Here is a 17,166-nt window from a genome sequence, read left to right as displayed (position 1 = left end):
AATCCTGGGATCAGACTCGCTGGCCTGGGTTGGATGGGACCATCCCTGCCATGGCAGGGACACCTCCCACTGTCCCAGGGACACCTGCCACTGTCCCAGGGACACCTGCCACTGTCCCAGGTGCTCCCAGCCCCAGTGTCCAGCCTGGCCTTGGGCACTGCCAGGGATCCAGGGGCAGCCCCAGCTGTGCCAGGGCCTGCCCACCCTGCCAGGGAAGGTCATTAGGTTGACAGGGAAAATGAAGGAATAATGGGAACTAAGGAATTAAGGAATAAGGAAAACAACAGTATAAATCTGCCATCCTTCTAAGCAGCCATAATTTGTCTCTCTCCTCATTTCAAGACTTGACACAAGATACCAACAGCAGAGCTGGTCTCAAATCCCTCCCTATCAGATGCCTGGGATGCTGTCAGAGGGGATTTGCATTCAGGAGATTTAGGGGCTGTGTGGGTGCCCTGGGCAGGGCTGGTCCCATCACACATTGGATGTTGCTGTAAGAGGTACCTCAAGGACAGGAACTTTCTGAGCGAGGTTTTCCTCTGCCCCCTTTGTGCAGGACCCGCACCAGCAGCATTCCAGGATGGAACTCTACGGCTATCCCTTGAAAGCCAAGTTTAACCAGCCACGGCCACCCCCTCCCAAGGTCCTGCCAGCGACCAACGTGGCCGCTGGCTACAAGAACCGCATTCCCTATAACCCCTCCGAGAGCTTCAACATGCCATGGATGCCCAACTCCTACTACAAAGCAGCTGCCCTCAACCCCACCTTGTCTCCCCTCACCGAGAGCTTCCCGGGGCTGCCCCCCACCAAGATGATTCCTTTCATTTCCGAGAGACCCAGCGGGGTCTTCACCCGGCACACGCTGGACGACTGGCACAGGTCCAACATGACCAACTACAAGGAGTCGGAGACCACGCGGCACAACGCGGAGCGCCTGCGCGCCGACCTCACCCGCACCATCAAGGACGTGTACCAGCAGGCCAAGAGGACGCAGGGGGAGAGCACCAAGAACCTGGGCGAGCGCATCAATGACATCGAGTACTGGAAGTCCGAGCTCTGCATCGAGCTGGACGCCATGATCAGGGAGACCAACTCCCTGATGGACATGCAGAAACGGCTGGAGAGAGCCTTGGCCGACACCGAGGGCCCCTTCCAGGTAGGGACCCTGCAACCCCCAGCCCACACATCTGCAGCCTCTCAAACCTCTCATAAAGTCCATCCCAGCCCTGTAACATTGGAGAGGTTTCAAGAAGAGCCCATTAGTTGAGTCAGTGATAAACAAATCCCCTGCATCTGCTGCATCCTCCTCCGGCACATGCTGAGCACATCACTGCAGTGTTTGTTTAAGCAGATATTTCTGTATCCAGAATCCTGGCTTGGGACACAAAAGCCCGTGTCTTACTACGAGGCTCTGGGGAGGTCCACACCGGGCCTGACAGGGGTCCCTGCACTCTGCTGTGGTGGCTGGGGACATGAGGGCCCTGTCCCTTTGGTTCCATGCTGATGTGGCACTCGGCTGCTGCTGTCAGCTGACCCTGCTGCCTCGGGCAGCTTTCTGCAGGCTGCCATCCTGTGCCTGCCTGCAGTTTCCTTTCCTGCATCCCCTGACTCGGGGACAGTCCCTGCAGGGAGCCCTGTCCTGCAGCCAGCGCTGATGTCACCCCTTGTCCCACCAGGTCGCTCACAAGTGTTTGCTCAATCGGGAGAAGAGGATGGGCATCGACCTGGTCAACGACGACGTGGAGAAACAGCTGGTCACGGTGAGTTTGGCACACGCGTCCTGTGACCAAGCTGGTTCTACCCACACTCCCCTGAGCAAGTCTGGCAGCCCTGTTCCCTCACTGGCTCTTCAGTGCTGCTGAGAGAACCCAGCCTTCGTCAACCCCCCAAACCTGCTGGTGCTCCCACCCAGCAGCGTGTCCCTGGGACAGGCAGGACGAGCTGGAAAGGAGCCGGGTTTGTGTGGCTCATCAGGCTCCTCTGACCCCCTTTGGGGAGCCTGTGAGATGGCCCTGCCTTTCTGAGCCCTGCCTGCACAGATCTCCCTTTGTTTGTGTGATCTCTGTCTGTATCTGCAGCACATTCTGTATATTACACACACACACGGAGAGGGCAGGGTGTGCCCGACAGCTTGTCTGCTTTCCCCAGCTATATTAGTTGGGCTAATAAAAGATATTAACTCCACTTGCCCAGCTCTGCTTTGCTCAGGGCAGAGTGGCTGCAGCAGGACTGTCACTGCGTGCTCAGGCAATGGATTTGATTGGAATCATAAAAACCTGCACTCCTGCCTGCCTTTATCTAAGCTGCTTTAAATCATGAATTAAAAGCAAGCATGGCACAGCAAATGGGATCCTAATGCAGGGTACAGTGAAATATAATCACTGCAAAAGCCTCACGAAACTGGGAAGGAAATTGCAGCCCCTGGGCCTGTGAAGCCACTGCTCTCTTAGAAGATCTTTTGTTATGAGTCAGGCCCTGAAAAATTAAAAGATTAGTTTGAAGGTCATGAGGGCTTAGGAAAATTATCAAAGCTGGTATCTCCATAATGCCATTTGGGTTTTTTAATGTTTGGGATGCATTTAGGCTGTGCTTTCAGCTGGCTCCTGCATTCAGGAGGGATTGAAAGTCCCTGGGTTTGGAGCACTGATCACCCGTCTGGGAACCCTCATGGGTGCAACAGGCTTGTGCTGCACCAAGGGAGCTGAGAGCAGCACCAGCCTTCCCCCAGGGGAGCTGAACCCTGCCTAGAACTGAAAACCCCTCAAACTGAAAACCCCTAAACCGGGTTTACACCAAAATCCTCTTGTCCCATACGGATGGGATTCCTTGTGGGCAGGAAAATGCCCTGGGACTGGGGATGGGCACGTGTGGCGCCACTGGTCTGGGGCGCTGGGCCGTGCTCACTCTGGGGGAAGGGGAATCCCTGCCCTGTGCCCCAGGGCAGGAGTGCCCAGCAGTGCCCAGGACCCCTGAGCACCTGAGCTGACGGGGCTGCTCTGCCTTTGCCCAGGAAATCAAGATCATCAGGTCCTGCTGGGAGAGGCTGCAGCAGTGCCTGGACACGGTGAACGCCCAGATCATGTAAGGAGGGCTGGGGGCCCTCGCTGCAGGGCTGGTGTGTGTTTGCAGCTGTGCCCCTGCAGATCCCTGTGGGTTCAGTCCCTGCAGGCTCTGGGGGAGGCTCTGGGAGCACAGAGGGGCTGAGGGGAGCAGGATGGGCACAGAACCATCCCACGGCTCCATTCTGCTGTTTGTGTGCTCCAGGTGCAACAAGGAGGCCCGGCAGGAGCTGGAGAAGGACCTGGCTGACAAGCAGCTGGGCCACCACATCGACAACAAGTGCTACCAGCTGAAGAACACCTCCAGAGGCATCCACTTCTTCAAGGGCGTGGAGAGGATCGATGCCACGTGAGCTCTGGGGCCCGCAGAGCAGGAGCAGGGACTGCCCAGCCCTCTCTGGGGGCACATCCATCCCTCCTGGAGACACCAGCCCGAGGGGTGCTCGCCCTCTGGGCTCTCCAGGGGGAGAAGAGCCCTCTGCCCGACTTCATTAAACATTAGATCAGGGCTCAGAGCTCAGCCTGCAAACGAATTCAGGCCAGCACCTCTGCACAGCTCATTAAGTTTGTGCATGTTTCCAGAGATGTCTCAGTGCTTGCCTGAGTGCTCCTCACTGATGGGAAGGCTGGGGGCTCACCCCTGTATGGAGAGGGAGCTGAAATGACCCAGAAAATCAAGAAATGAGAGCGTGGTCCTGGGACAGGGTTCTGCTGCTTTTGGGTGCCAGGAATTCAGCTTTGGCATTGCTGTAAATGAACAATGACCTAACCCAGCACTCACAGAGAGATGCCCAAGTGGCAAAGGGCTGAGAGAATAAATCTGCCCACACAAACCCATGAAGTTTATGGAGAGGCACAGATTGAGACAATTTTTCTAGTAGTTTGAATAATTATTCACAGCAGAGCTCAGACATATTTAGACAGGCAAATGGATTGCAGAGGATCGAGGCTGAAATTCAGAGGGGGGTAAAGTGTGCCAAGAATCAGCAGGTTTTAAATGGAGCTTATGTGGTATTTAAGTCTTTTGTTGGTCTTGTTCTGGACTACTGCACAGGCAGGAACTTCATCCCAAATGCACAGACAGGGAATGGAGTCGGATCTAAACTCGTTTGGTTTAGTGGGACACTGAGATGGGCTGTGAGCAAAAGGAATTGACTGAAGTGTGATCTGTGTGTCCTTGTGAGGCTGGGAATTCCTTGCCACTTAATGCCTCGAAGGTGCAAATAGAGCTCTGATTGGAATCTCTGTTTTTTATGGGAGAATCTTTTGTTTGTCTGAACTTTCACAAGTTATCTTTGTGAGCATTTGATAAATATCATCAAACAAATGGGGTCCATCCCTCATTTGATAAATATCATCAAATGAATGGGGTCCAGCCCTCATTTGATAAATGTCATCAACCAAGTGGAATCCAGCCCTCATTTGATAAATGTCATCAAATGAACGGGGTCCAGCCCTCATTTGATAAATATCATCAAATGAATGGGGTCCAGCCCTCGTTTGATAAATACCGTCAAACCACCCGGGTCCAGATGTTTTAGCTCCCTGCAGTTTAATTCACAGCACAGGTTTCCTTGCCTCGCTCTGCAGCGGGGTTCCAAGGCCGTGCTCTCCCCGCAGGGTCTCAGTGCCCGAGACGTGGGCCAGGTTCACGGACAACAACATCTTCCGCTCGCAGAGCGCGCGCGCGGCCTCGGCCAAGCTGCGCGCCAGCACCGAGAGCCTCCTGATGGGCACGGCCGACGAGATGTGGCGCCAGTTCAGCAAGGTCAACGACGCCTTCACCAGCCGCATCACCGAGATCGCCAACGTCAAGAGCAAGATCCAGACACACCTGGCCAAGGTACCGGCCCCGCCCTCCCCAGGGACAGGGCTGTCCCTGGGCTCCCTGCCCTGCTCTGCCAGGCATGGCAGGGGGAGAGCAGTGATGGGCCCTGGCTCGCAGCTCTGGGACTCTTAGGAAGCGTCTTGGGAACGGCTCACACCTGTGAAGTTTGAAGGGGCTGACAGCACGTCCTTAAATAAGAGCCATTAAAACCTTTCCCTGATGGATGATCCATTCTTGCAAGCAGCAAATTTGGGAAGCTGGTAATTCAATAGATCCATCACTGCTCCTAAACCACCTCTGCTCCTAACTCTTCTCTAATGTGGCAGCAAGAGCAAAGAGATATTCCCTGAAAACTCTGCTGGATCTGGGCCTTGATGTCACAGAGCAACAGTGGCCTGAGCCTAGGGGCTGTTTATTGAACTTGGGTTTTTTCCTGCACCAGCAGGAGAGAAGGGAATGATGTGATCGCTTGAGAAGATCTCTTTTCACTGATTCCTGTGTTTGTCTCACCCCAGACACGGCAGGAAATCTTCCAGCTCGAGACCAAGATCCAAGTCATCCAGAAGACCATAAGGGACAAAGAGGTTCAGCTGAAGGTGGCCCAGACCCGGCTGGATGAGCGCTCGAGGAGGCCCAACGTGGAGCTGTGCCGGGATGCTGCCCAGCTCCGGTGAGGCCGGGCTGCCAGGGGCTCTCAGGAGCATCTCTGCATGGCAAAATGGCTGTTTTCCCTAAATATTCCTTCCATAAGTGCCCTGGTCAAACCTAAAGCACTGAGCAGGTGTCCCACCCCTCGGGTGGCATCTTCTCTCCTGCCTCACCCAGGGGGCTGCTGGTGCCCAGTTTTGGAGGATAAACCTCTTGCTCTCCCTGCTGTGCCCTCCCAGAACCCTAAGGGGGCTTAGGAGAAGGAGGGAGAGGGGCTTTTATACAGGCAGAGAGTGACAGGGCAAGGGGCAGTGGCTTTAAACGCAGAGATGGCAGGGACAGATGGGATATTGGGAAAGAATTTCTCTCTGGGAGGGTGGGCAGGCCCTGGCACAGGTGCCCAGAGCAACTGGGGCTGCCCCTGGATCCCTGCAGTGCCCAAGGCCAGGCTGGACACTGGGGCTGGAGCAGCCTGGGACAGTGGGAGGTGTCCCTGCCATGGCAGGGTGGCACTGGATGGGCTTTAGGGTCTCTTCCAACCCAAACCACTCTGGGATTCTGGTCTATGATTCTGTGATTCTGCTCTCTGACAGGCTGAGACTGAGAGCACTGAGCCCCTTCATTTTGGGTAGCTCCAAGGAAGGGTGGACATGTGGAGCTGTCCTCCCCTCATTGGGCACACTGGAAATCCTTTCAAGGACTTTGGGACCGTGCCCCAGGGAGTGCCCAGCAGCAGCCCAAAACTCACAGCTCCTCCTGGGAGCCCTCTGAGCCCAGTTCCCTTTTCAAAGTGATTTAAACCTAGCCCCAGAATTGATTCAGCATCTCACACACTGCTGGCTTTTCCATCCTCCACTTGTTCCACGTTCCCTTTTACCTCTCCCAGTGTCCTGTCCTGCTGTGTGTGTCTCCTGTGCAGAAACCCTGCACGGGGAAATCCAGGAGGCTGAACCAACAAAGCCACAAACCCAAAGAGAAACAGGAAACCAGAGCTGCTGGTCCCTGTTCTGGTGGCACGAGCTGCTCTGACAGACATGGCTGAGCATATCCAGAGCTTTGGAACAAACTTCTCCACTCCTCCCCGTGGAGCTCGGGAGGAGCTCTGCCCTTGGCTCTCCCATACCGGGGCACGGGGGTGGGAATCACCTGAGTGTGCTGATGGGGGAACCCTGTGCCCAGAGGGCCCATCTGGGTGGGCACCACCCCACGGGGGCTCTGACGGGTCCTGCTGTTGTCCAGCCTCGTCCAGGAGGTGAACGAGATCAACGAGACGCTGCGGAACCTGCACCAGTGCCTGCGCGCCTCCGAGGACATGCTGCAGATGCTGGTGCGCTCCAAGGGGGTCCTGGAGCACGACCTGGTGGTCAAGAACAACTCTCTGTTCATCGACCAGGAGCGCTGCATGGGCATGCGCAAGAGCTACCCCAGCACCGTGCAGATCCTGGGCTACGTCTCGGCCGGGCTCACCTGAGCGCCCGGCGCCCACGGCACGACGCGTCCCCCCTTCCCCCAGCTGCTTTGCAAATATATTGTTGCAATTTCACAACTTTGTTAGCGTTTCATTTCCCGGGGTAAACTCCGTGTGGAAATTAAATGAGTGTTTTGTTTGTTGGGTTACCAGGATGATTCTTTTTTCCTTTGTCGTTTTCTCTTTCACCGCGTGCCAGGAAGGAGCTGAAAATATCCTGTATGTCACCAAACCCACCCACGGGGATCCATCCCTACCCTCCCAGTCTGTGCTTTCAGGAGAAAAGCTGTTGTGTCTTCCTCCTTTTGAGTGTGTGTGATGTGGAGAAGGCACAAGGGGAAGTAAAGCCACTTGTCAGAATAATGAGCTGCTGACATCCAGGATGGATTTTTAATGGTGCAGCAGAAGAAACACAAACTGTCCCGGAAATAGTTGCAGTTTGTGCTGTTCCTAAAATAGAAAAATGTGCATTTTAAGCTGATTTCTAATGATAATTGTCTTGCTTTTGAAAAATGTTAAATGCCATCAAAAATGTCAGTGCTGCGGTTTTAAAAAGAGGAAGTAGATTCGACTTGGAGAAAGTTCATTGAAGAAAATGCTGTGGGTTTAATTTTGGGTTCCTGGTTTAACCTCTCACATGTAGTTCCTTGACAGGAGCACCAAAGCTCTTTGAAGATAAAGAGACTAATTGGTGTTTAAGCCCCTGAACCTTCTCTCCTGCTGTAAGGCCTGATTTTACCAAGTACTGGAATCTCCAGAGGGATAAGTCTTCAATCAATCGGAGGCTGAGTGTGAAAGTCACGTTGCAGTTTCTCTCCTTGGGCTATCGCAACTCTTGAGTCTTTAACCTCAGCTGCTGAGCTCAGCCTAAAGCCCGTGGGCACCAGGAACCCAAAGGGGCAGCAGCTCGAGTCCCTCCCTCCCCTGGGAATCCAGGGCAGGGCCCCCGGCCCAGCGTGGGGCTCGCAGGAGCTGGGAGCCCTTTCCTCGTCTGCCAGCCCCGATGGCTCCTCCTCACCCCACGGACCCTCTGCCCTCCCTGGCCTCCCCATCCTGGCAGGATCTCTCTCCCAGCACCAGCCCTAAACAGGAAGCAATTGTCTTTCTAACATTTTTTTTTTCTTTACTAGCACTTCTTTTGTCGAGACTAAAAATAGATTTCCTCTACTTTGTGTGTGTCCTGGGGCCGGAGCCCATCGGAGGCAGCAGCCACCCTTCCAAAGGAAAGAGACAGCCGTGAGCAGAGAGACTGCCCAGCTGACCTCACCCTCCCTCTCTGCACTCCCCTGCCTCCCAAAGGAGCCAGGGCCAGCTGAGCTCAGTTTGTGTCAGCACCCTCTGGCCTCGGGCTGCCCCGTGCTGTTCTCTGCCTGTGCTCCTGTCCCCAGCCCCGGTGATCTTGGCTGCTCCCCTTGTCTGCAGACCCACTCCAGATGTTCTCAGGCAGAGCTGCCAGGCCTTTGGGCCCCAGGAGTCTGTCCCCAGCTGAGTGTGGGGCAGCCGAGGCACCCACAGCCCTTTCCTGGAAGGCTCCAGCCTTGGAGTACCCAGAGCCAAGTCCTGGCACCAGCCACAGCTTTGCCTTCGCTTCACTTCCACCTTTGGTTTGAGTCATGTCAGAAATATCTGGGCTCTGTGTTACAGTGAGGACACACCAGGATCAGTCTCCACTTTTCTCCAAGTTTGCTTTCAGAGCTCCCCAAACACTGATCTTTCCCATGGCTAGCTCCTTTAGGGCTCTCTCCTAACTGCCAGCAATTATGTGGTGCTGCAATTACCCAGCTCCATTTTCTCTCGCTGTCCTGGCCTCTCGATGCTCCTTTCCACAGCACTGCCAAGGAGTTTCTTTCCTCTGTTTGAGCCATGACCAGAGGAATTTCAGCTTCAGCTCGTCTAATTTCTTTCACAAATACTTTCCACTTTCCTGCAGCAATTTCCCAGACGTTAGAGAATTCCCAGGTCCCTCTGGGGTTGCGTTCTCTCCATGCCAGTTTTCCATAAGTTGACAGAACTGATGTTACTTCTTCTGGCAGCTGACATCCCCAGCCCCCCGACACGTTGATCAGGGCATCCTACGTGTGCTTCAGTGTGAGTGTCAGGGTGAGTTTTCTTCTTGCCCCGAGGGGAGCCTGCCCTGCCACAAAGCCCTGTCAGAGGCGTCTCCAGGGATGGGTTTGGGTGCAGCTCCAGTGAGCACCAGGCTCTCCTGCACAGGGAGGGATTTGCTTTCCATGACAGAGCTGCTGCTGAGTGAAGCTGCTCCATGTAATCCCCGCAGGGCTGGCTTTGGGATTTGAGCGGCCTTTGATGTGCTGGGGAGATGAAACAACAGCCCTGCCTCCTCCCGCTGATGGCTGAGATGCCTTTGCTGCTGTGCCATTAAATGATTTCCTTTCAGAGATCATTTCTAAATCACGGCCCAGGCCCATCATCTGCCTTTCTGTACTGAGGGGATGGCTCCTTTCTCCACCAGAGCGACGTGTCTGCTTTTATTGCTATTTATTGCTGGTTTATTGCTGCCTCTATCAGCCAAGTTGCTGAGAAAGTTACTCTGTGGAAATTCCTTTGCATCTTACAACCATATTCCCACCCTTCTGCATCATTCCATTTGCATCACTGCTGCAGAGCTGGATTTTTTAAAAATTAATTGTTTACTGACTGGAGGAGAGACAATAAATTAATAAACCCAGGACGCTGTTGCTTTGTGTCAGTCCAGGATCCAGGTGAACATTCCAGGCAGGGCTAGCAAGAAACTTCTCAGAAACTTCTCAGAAAGGAGATTTTGTTGCTTAAGAAAACAAAAATCATTGAATGTCCTGGAAGGGTCTGATATGAATTTGGGTGAAATCAAAGCTTGCCAAAACCCATGTTAACAATGTATTGCATAACTAGTGCAGATTATTGAGCTCAAGGGAGAGAGAATTCCCCAAACAGCTTCAGCAGTCAGAAAAAAACCAGCCCTAAACTCATTGCTATTATGGAAAAAAAGGGAGAAAACTTTGGCAAAACGCTAAAGGAAAATTCGGGCAGTGTAGGATCCCAGAAATGCTTGTGCTGGCTCAGACCACAGTGCAGCCTCTGGTGCAGCCCCTGCCAGAGCCAACAGGAGATGCTGAGATAAAAGCAGCAAGAACTCTGTGAGATTCTCCCAGCCCACTTTCCCAGCTTCCAGCAATCAGCATCCCAAGGACTTCCTGAGCCACCAGGGCTGCCCTTGGGTTTAATATCCCCCAATGGATTTGTTTCACATGCACTCGTCCCAGTTCTCTGGGAGCTCTGCAGCTTCCGCTGTGTCCCTCAGCAGGGATGCCCAGGGCAGCTGTGGCCACTCTGGGGACCCTGCAGGGCACAGAGAAGGGGCCACGCCTGGCACTGCTGGGGCCAAAGGTGTGCCTCGAAGCTGGTTTAGACCTGTGCCCTCCGTAGGGTCTGCTCTGTGCTGCCAGGAGAGGAGCACGAGGCAGCAGCTCAGAAAGTACCTGAGGATGTTCCCAGTCCCAGCTGGGGAGCTCAGTGGGTTTTTTGAGGGTTTTGGGGTCAGTGGGTAAATGCTGGTATCCTTGAAGTCAGTGGGATTTCCTCCTGTGATTTCAGCCTGGCTCCATCAGTGTTGACACTGCCTGGGAGTGGAAAGCAAAAAGTTGGATGAAGTTGGTTTGGGGGCATGAATGCAGACAGGACTAAAGTATTTCATAAATTCTTCTTGAATTGGTAGAAAACAAACCGGGAAAAATAAGTCAATATCTCCAAGATATGTTAGACACCCTTTGTTGCTGAAGTTTGCTGAATATAAAGTCTCCCTTTATGTCTTTTTCTGGTTGAAATATTTTTTCCCAATACCAATTCCACCTGTGTAAATGTATTTATATATTTACATTACATACATACATACATCTATATACATCTATATGCATACACACACACATATATATAAATATATACACACACACACATATATATATATACACATCTGCATGTGTGCTCTTTGAGGGACCACTCACAATAGATCTTGCACAAAGCGCAGCCAAACCACATCTTGCTCTCCTCCTTTTCCTGGTGGCACAGTCGTTTGAAAACAGGATTTTCCCCGCCTCGTTCCCTCCCCAGCCCCCAGGAGGGGTTTGCTGATGGCAGCGCAGATTTCGGCCCCTGCCCTTCGCATTTCAAACCCTCCTCGTGAATGGTCGTCATCACCAGGGTAGGGAACAGGAAGCGAGTCCCTAAAATTGTGATGAGAGAGCAAAATGCGGGGTTAAACGAGTTCATCCTCACCAGGACATACAGAGGAAATGTTGCCTTTCTGTGTAGTTGGAAACAGTTTGTCTTAAGAGGGGTTTCCTTCACCTGGCCCGAGGAAAGGGCTGAGCAGAGCCCTGAAGAGCTGGGTCAGTGGATGTCACAGCTAAATGAGCATTGGATCCATTTCAGCCCAGCCCTGCCTGGTCAGATCAGCGTCTGAGCCCCATAAAGGGATAGAAACCCCACCTTCCCTCCTGGATTCTCATCATTTTATTCTAGAATTCCAAGCTGAAGCATCTCATTGAAAGCAGTCCCATGGAATAGATTCCAAGTGAGAAATCCACATTTTTAACCCAGAGTTTATACAACTCGTCAATCTTCCAGTATTCCCAGCACAGCCAGAGGTGAATCCTGGCTGTACACAAAACATTTTTCCAATTTATTGCGGTGCCTGCTCTGATTTTCTTGGGGGTGGCACTGCCAGCCTTGCTCACCCCGAGCCTGAGCGGGGGCAGCTCCGAGCGCTGGGGAGCACCGGGAGCTCCTCCAGCCCTTCTGCCTTGGGTGGGACCTCGTTCCTCCAGCAAAACCCCGAGGGCTCTGCTGGGACCATCCTGAGTGCCCCGGGGGCTCTGCTGGGACCATCCTCACTGCTCTGGGACCATCCTCACTGCTCTGGGACCATCCTCACTGCCCCGAGGGCTCTGCTGGGACCATCCTGAGTGCCCCGAGGGCTCTGCTGGGACCATCCTGAGTGCCCGGGGGCTCTGCTGGGACCATCCTGAGTGCCCCAGGGGCTCTGCTGGGACCATCCTGAGTGCCCCAGGGGCTCTGCTGGGACCATCCTGAGTGCCCCAGGGGCTCTGCTGGGACCATCCTCACTGCTCTGGGACCATCCTCACTGCTCTGGGACCATCCTCACTGCCCCGAGGGCTCTGTGACCATCCTCACTGCTCTGGGACCATCCTCACTGCTCTGTGACCATCCTCACTGCTCTGGGACCATCGTCAGTGCCCCAAGGGCTCTGCTGGGACCATCCTGAGTGCCCCGAGGGCTCTGCTGGGACCATCCTCACTGCCCCGAGGGCTCTGCTGGAACCATCCTCACTCTCTCCTCTCCTCTCCCCCGGGACAGGCTCCCTCCAGCACCTCGGGCTGATGGCAGGTGTGGAGAGGAGCTTTGCCCCAGCCCCAGAGCTCTGTCACAGCACTCCCAGCAGCAGCTGATGTTTGTCCAAAACCCTGCTCAGTTTGAGCAGTTCACCTTCCCAAAAGAAGTGTCCAAGGAGCAGGGGAGTGCTGTGCTCTTCTCTTCTCCCTGGGCTTTCTCCACTGTTTCCAGCCCCCAGCTCTCAGCCAAAACTGGCTTTGTTACCCACAGACTGCTCTTTTCCCTGGTTTGTCTGTCAGATATTTCTCCCCACGCCTAAGAAGCAGCTTTTGGCACCCTTTCAGAAGCAGAGCGGAGGTGGTTTGCTGTGCCAGGCTCACGGAGGGGCTCGGGAGCTGTCAGTGACCCCGAGCCTCCCCGTGCCTTCCCCGCCGTGCATCCCGCTCTGCTCCGGGGAACAGCCTGGATCTTCTGTCCCGGAGCAGCAGCTGAGATCTCAGAGCGGCAAACCCAGCCAGAGAATGGTCTGTACCCGAGCCTGGATGGCAGCCCCGGGGACAAGATCTTTCCAAGACCTTTCTCTCAGCCCTGAGCATGGGGGCTCCTCCAGGCACCCGGCCCAGGACAGCCCCCATCAGCCTCGCTAGCCGGGAACGTTCTGATGGTGGCGCAGGTGTTCCTGCCCTCTGGATGGCACTGACAGGCGTCACAGGGTGCACAGGGACGCGAGCAGCAGAGGAATCGGCGGGGTTTTTTGGAGGGGAAGGGAATTGCATCCTCTGGAATCTGCTTCAGCCGCTCGGAGCTCCGCTCTCACTCTCTGCCGATGCCTGTGCCGGGACCCCTTCCGTGAGCGAGGAGCCCGTGCTGCGGGAACACGCCTCTGCTTGCCAGGAGAGAGGAGCCAAGCACGCTTCCCCTGCTCCCTTCTCCCAGGATTTACAGTCCCGGTGGCTGGATGCCGAATTCCCTCGTTCGTGCAACAATGCGGGACGAGTCTGGAGCTGGTGCGGGAGAGGGGAGCGATGGGGGTCGGTGTGAGTGCTCAGGACAGCGCAGGATCCTGGCGGGACTGTTTGGGAGCTGGGGGTGCACTCTGTGTGTGTGGGGTTGTCTGAACACACTGGCTGTGCTCGAGGAATGAGCGGGGGCGGCAGCACAGCCACCCCTTCCCTCCCGAGCACCTGAGTCACAGAATCCCAGAAGGGTTTGGGCTGGAAGGGACCCCAAAGCCCATACAGTGCCACCCCTGCCATGGCAGGGACACTTTCCACTGTCCCAGGTGCTCCCAGCCCTGTCCAGCCTGGCCTTGGGCACTGCCAGGGATCCAGGGGCAGCCCCAGCTGCTCTGGGCACCTGTGCCAGGGCTGCCCACCCTGCCAGGGAGCAATTCCCAATTCCCAATATCGCATCCAGCCCTGCCCTCTGGCAGTGGGAGCCATTCCCTGTGTCCTGTCCCTCCAGCCCTTGTCCCAGGTCCTCTTCCAGCTCTCCTGGAGCCCCTTTAGGTACTGGAAGGGCTCTGAGCTCTCCCCAGAGCCTTCCACAGGCAGAACAGCCCTAACTCTGAGTGTTCTCCAGAGCTGTGGAAAATCGCACCCTCTGGATAGTGAAAAGTTGCTCAGTTCTACTTAATTTGGCTCTCGAGTGCTAAGAAAGGTCGACTCCAAGGGCTAGAACCCCTTCAGCTCAGCCAGACGCTCGTTCCCCAAATCCTGAGCCACGGATCCCGTCCAGGGCTGCCCAAACCCCCGCGATGCGCGGAGCTCTGTCCTCCCGGGCACGGCCGGTCCTGCTCACAGCGCCCGGGGCTGCCCCGCTGCGGGCACCCGCACCCTCGGGGCTGCTGGGAGAGCGGGGCACGGCCACCGCTCGCCGCCTTCCTCCAGGGCCGCCTGGGGGCTCAGGACAGCGGGCTGCTCGTCTCTTGTCCCCCCAGATCTCCTCGCTGTGGGGCGGGAGCGGCTCGGGAGCCGTGTTCGGGGACGGCGAGGGCTCCGGGAGCGGTGCCCGGGGGGAGGCGGCGGGGCCGGGCGCCGTCCCGTTTATAGGAGGGCGGCGGGCGGCGGCTGAGCCCTCCCCGTGCCGCAGACGCAAACGGGGCGGTGGCCCCGGTTAAAGGGGAAACTTGACAGCGCCGCCGCCCGCTCCGCTCCGCGCCCGCTCCGCCGCCGCCAGCGCGCTCCGCTCCGCCGCGATGTGAGTACGGAGCGCCCGTCCCGCCGGGGCACGGGCACAGCGGGAACGGGGCCGAGGGGAGCCCCGGGGAACGGGCACAGCGGGAACGGGGCCGGGGAGAGCCCCGGGGAACGGGCACAGCGGGAACGGGGCCGGGGAGAGCCCCGGGGAACGGGCACAGCGGGAACGGGGCCGGGGAGAGCCCCGGGGAACGGGCACAGCGGGAACGGGGCCGAGGAGAGCCCCGGGGAACGGGCACAGCGGGAACAGGGCTGGGGAACGGGCACAGCGGGAACAGGGCCGGGGAGAGCCCCGGGGAACGGGCACAGCGGGAACAGGGCCGGGGAGAGCCCCGGGGCACGGGCACAGCGGGAACAGGGCTGGGGAACGGGCACAGCGGGAACAGGGCCGGGGAGAGCCCCGGGGCCCCGCAGCCGCGAGGGAGGGCAGCAGCAGCCCCGCTCTGGGGTCTCCAAGGAGAGGGGTCAGGGCAGCCCCCTCCCCTGTTCACCGAGGGGGAGACGGGCTGGGGAAGGTCCCCCCCGGCTCGGGACAGGGTCCAGGAGAGGCTCTGCCGGGGGAGCCGGGGGTAGATGGGCTGAGAGCACTCTCGGAGAAGAGGGGAGGTCATGAGCCGTAAAATTCCCCGCGGGGTGGGGGCCGGTTGAATCACCCACACTGCTCCCATGGGTGGGTGGGCGAGGCACCCCCGTCCCCCTTTCCCTGCGTAGCGGGCTGGGGCCGCCCCTCGGGGGCCATGAGCCGGGCCCGAGCCCTCCCGCCGGCGGGACCGGGAGCGGACATTCCCTTGGGAGGAGAGGGGGACCGGACCCCTCCCGGAGAGGGGCTGGGGGACCCTCTTGGGGACCACCCCCTTTGAAGATCTCCGAGGAGGGGACTGGGCGGAGGCCCTCGGTGGGACGGGGAGAGCAGGCTCGGGGAAGATCTCGGGGGGCCCCGGGGCAGATCGGGGAGCGGGCAGAGGGCTCGAACCCCTCTCCGTCGGTGGGGCCCGCGGAGAGAGCCCGAGCGCCGGGCGGGGCAGAGCGGAGCGTTCCCGCTGCCCCGGACATACGCACGGACAGACAGACACACGCCCTCAGCATCATCCTTGTCCCGCTGCAGCTCTGCCTCCAGCACCGCCAAGATGCTGCTCCTGCTGCTGGGGATCATCGTGCTGCACGTCACCGTGCTGGTGCTGCTCTTCGTCTCCACCATCGTCAGTGTGAGTTGGGATTTCCCCGCTCCGGGCTAGCGCCGGGCCCGGCCGTGGCGTGGCAAGAGCACGAGGGGTTATTTTTGTTTATGGCTGGTTTTACAGCCTGGCTGTCAGCAGGAGGCCTTTACGGGCTGGGCGCTGCTCTCAGTAACGATGGGATTTGGGAGCCTGGGAGTTTGCGCTGTCAGGGGTCAAGCTGGTGGGACGCTTGGCTGTGCTCTGTGTGGTGCTCAAGGCATCCACGTTGGTACAGAGACGCGAGGGCTGCTGGAAACCATCTCCTCATCATCCCCAGGCTGGCTCACATCGAGGAGCAGCCTCGGAGCACCCCAAATCCCCTCCTTTGGGGTGATGCTGCTCTCCCCTTTCATGAGAGAGCTCCACCTGCTATTGAGCTCCAGGCACAGGACCAGAGCAGCCAGGCCGAGCAGAGCCTCTGGACGGGGCTGGCTGGGCACTGACTCCTCGGCACAGCAGTCCTGCTCCCCAGCTCTCCTCCCCTGGGCTGGGAATGAGGCACAGCCTCCTTTCCTAACCCAGCTTCCCAGGCTGACTCTGTGTGAGCAGCGGCAGGAGCGAGGGCTGGAGGCAGCTCCGAGGCTTCCCAGCACTGTCCCGGGGCTGCAGCCCAGTGAACACGTCAGCTGCTGGGGAGAGGCTGGAGTTGGCTTTGAGGCAGCTGCTCTGTGGAGCTGGTGGCTTCCAAGCTTGCTTCACCAGGGGCTTCTTTCCCGGATTATTTTTTTTCTTTTTTTTTTTTTTTTTTTTTTCTTTTGTGGTAACAGTCACGGAAAACGTTACAAAAATCTTCCGAGCCGTTAGGAATCACGTGGAAGCATTCAAATATCCCGGCCAGGCAGCGGGCGAGGCCGGCCAGGGGAGGGAAGCGCGGCCCCGGCGGGATTCGCTCCGTGCTCGAAGAGCACAAAGAGCTTCTGTTCCTGCGGCGCGGGGCTGAAGCGGTTAAAAGCAAATACCGGGACTGACTTTCCAAACCCCTCTGGACGGAAAAGCGCGTCCCTGGGAGCGCCTGGCCGGGCAGGCGCGCCGGGGCTGCGGCTGCTCGGTGCCGGAGCCTGGGGGACGCGGTGGCGCTGGGGGGACACGGCCGGGGTGCGGGGGTGCGGGACCCGCTCACGGGCTGTGTCTGTCCCGCAGCAATGGCTGGTGAACGGCGAGCGCGCGGCAGACCTGTGGCAGAACTGCACCACCGGCAACCACTTCCAGTGCACGGCATCCTCCTCCAACGGTGAGTGCCCTCGGATCGGGGCTGTGTCCCCCCCATGGATCGGGGCTGTGTCCCCCCCCCATGGATCGGGGCTGTGTCCCCCCCCATGGATCGGGGCTGTGTGTCCCCCCCCCCATGGATCGGGGCTGTGTCCCCCCCCCCATGGATCGGGGCTGTGTCCCCCCCCCC

General features: G+C 57.5%; 2 protein-coding genes across 2 annotated transcripts in view; both read left to right on the top strand.

Annotated features, from left to right (window-relative positions):
* Window positions 1-580: 580 nt before the first annotated feature.
* TEKT3 (tektin 3) lies at window positions 581-7,006 on the top strand. The gene is made up of 7 exons (XM_036394718.1): window positions 581-1,156; window positions 1,677-1,760; window positions 3,011-3,081; window positions 3,265-3,408; window positions 4,680-4,902; window positions 5,403-5,557; window positions 6,775-7,006. The coding sequence occupies exons 1-7, from the start codon at window positions 581-583 to the stop codon at window positions 7,004-7,006; spliced, it is 1,485 nt and encodes a 494-aa protein (XP_036250611.1).
* A 7,513-nt stretch (window positions 7,007-14,519) lies between these two features.
* PMP22 (peripheral myelin protein 22) overlaps window positions 14,520-17,166 on the top strand; it is a 7,998-nt gene continuing 5,351 nt past the window's right edge. The window contains exons 1-3 of the mRNA XM_036394832.2: window positions 14,520-14,551; window positions 15,656-15,755; window positions 16,908-16,998. Coding sequence (XP_036250725.1) covers window positions 15,678-15,755; window positions 16,908-16,998 — 169 coding nt within the window. The 5' untranslated portion in view covers window positions 14,520-14,551; window positions 15,656-15,677. The remainder of the gene's footprint in view (window positions 14,552-15,655; window positions 15,756-16,907; window positions 16,999-17,166) is intronic.

This window comes from Molothrus ater, chromosome 19, assembly GCF_012460135.2.
Source record: "Molothrus ater isolate BHLD 08-10-18 breed brown headed cowbird chromosome 19, BPBGC_Mater_1.1, whole genome shotgun sequence".
In the NCBI taxonomy this organism is placed as follows: domain Eukaryota; kingdom Metazoa; phylum Chordata; class Aves; order Passeriformes; family Icteridae; genus Molothrus; species Molothrus ater.
Note: the sequence above shows the minus strand (reverse complement) of the source record. Positions and strands in the feature narration are given on the sequence as shown.

Bases quoted from the DNA above. Each gene is read 5' to 3' on its own strand.
- TEKT3 (XM_036394718.1), top strand. From the start codon at position 581: ATGGAACTCTACGGCTATCCCTTGAAAGCCAAGTTTAACCAGCCACGG. The intron at 3,409-4,679 runs GTGAGCTCTGGG...CTCTCCCCGCAG, and splicing joins GTGGAGAGGATCGATGCCAC to GGTCTCAGTGCCCGAGACGT. The intron at 5,558-6,774 runs GTGAGGCCGGGC...GCTGTTGTCCAG, and splicing joins CGGGATGCTGCCCAGCTCCG to CCTCGTCCAGGAGGTGAACG.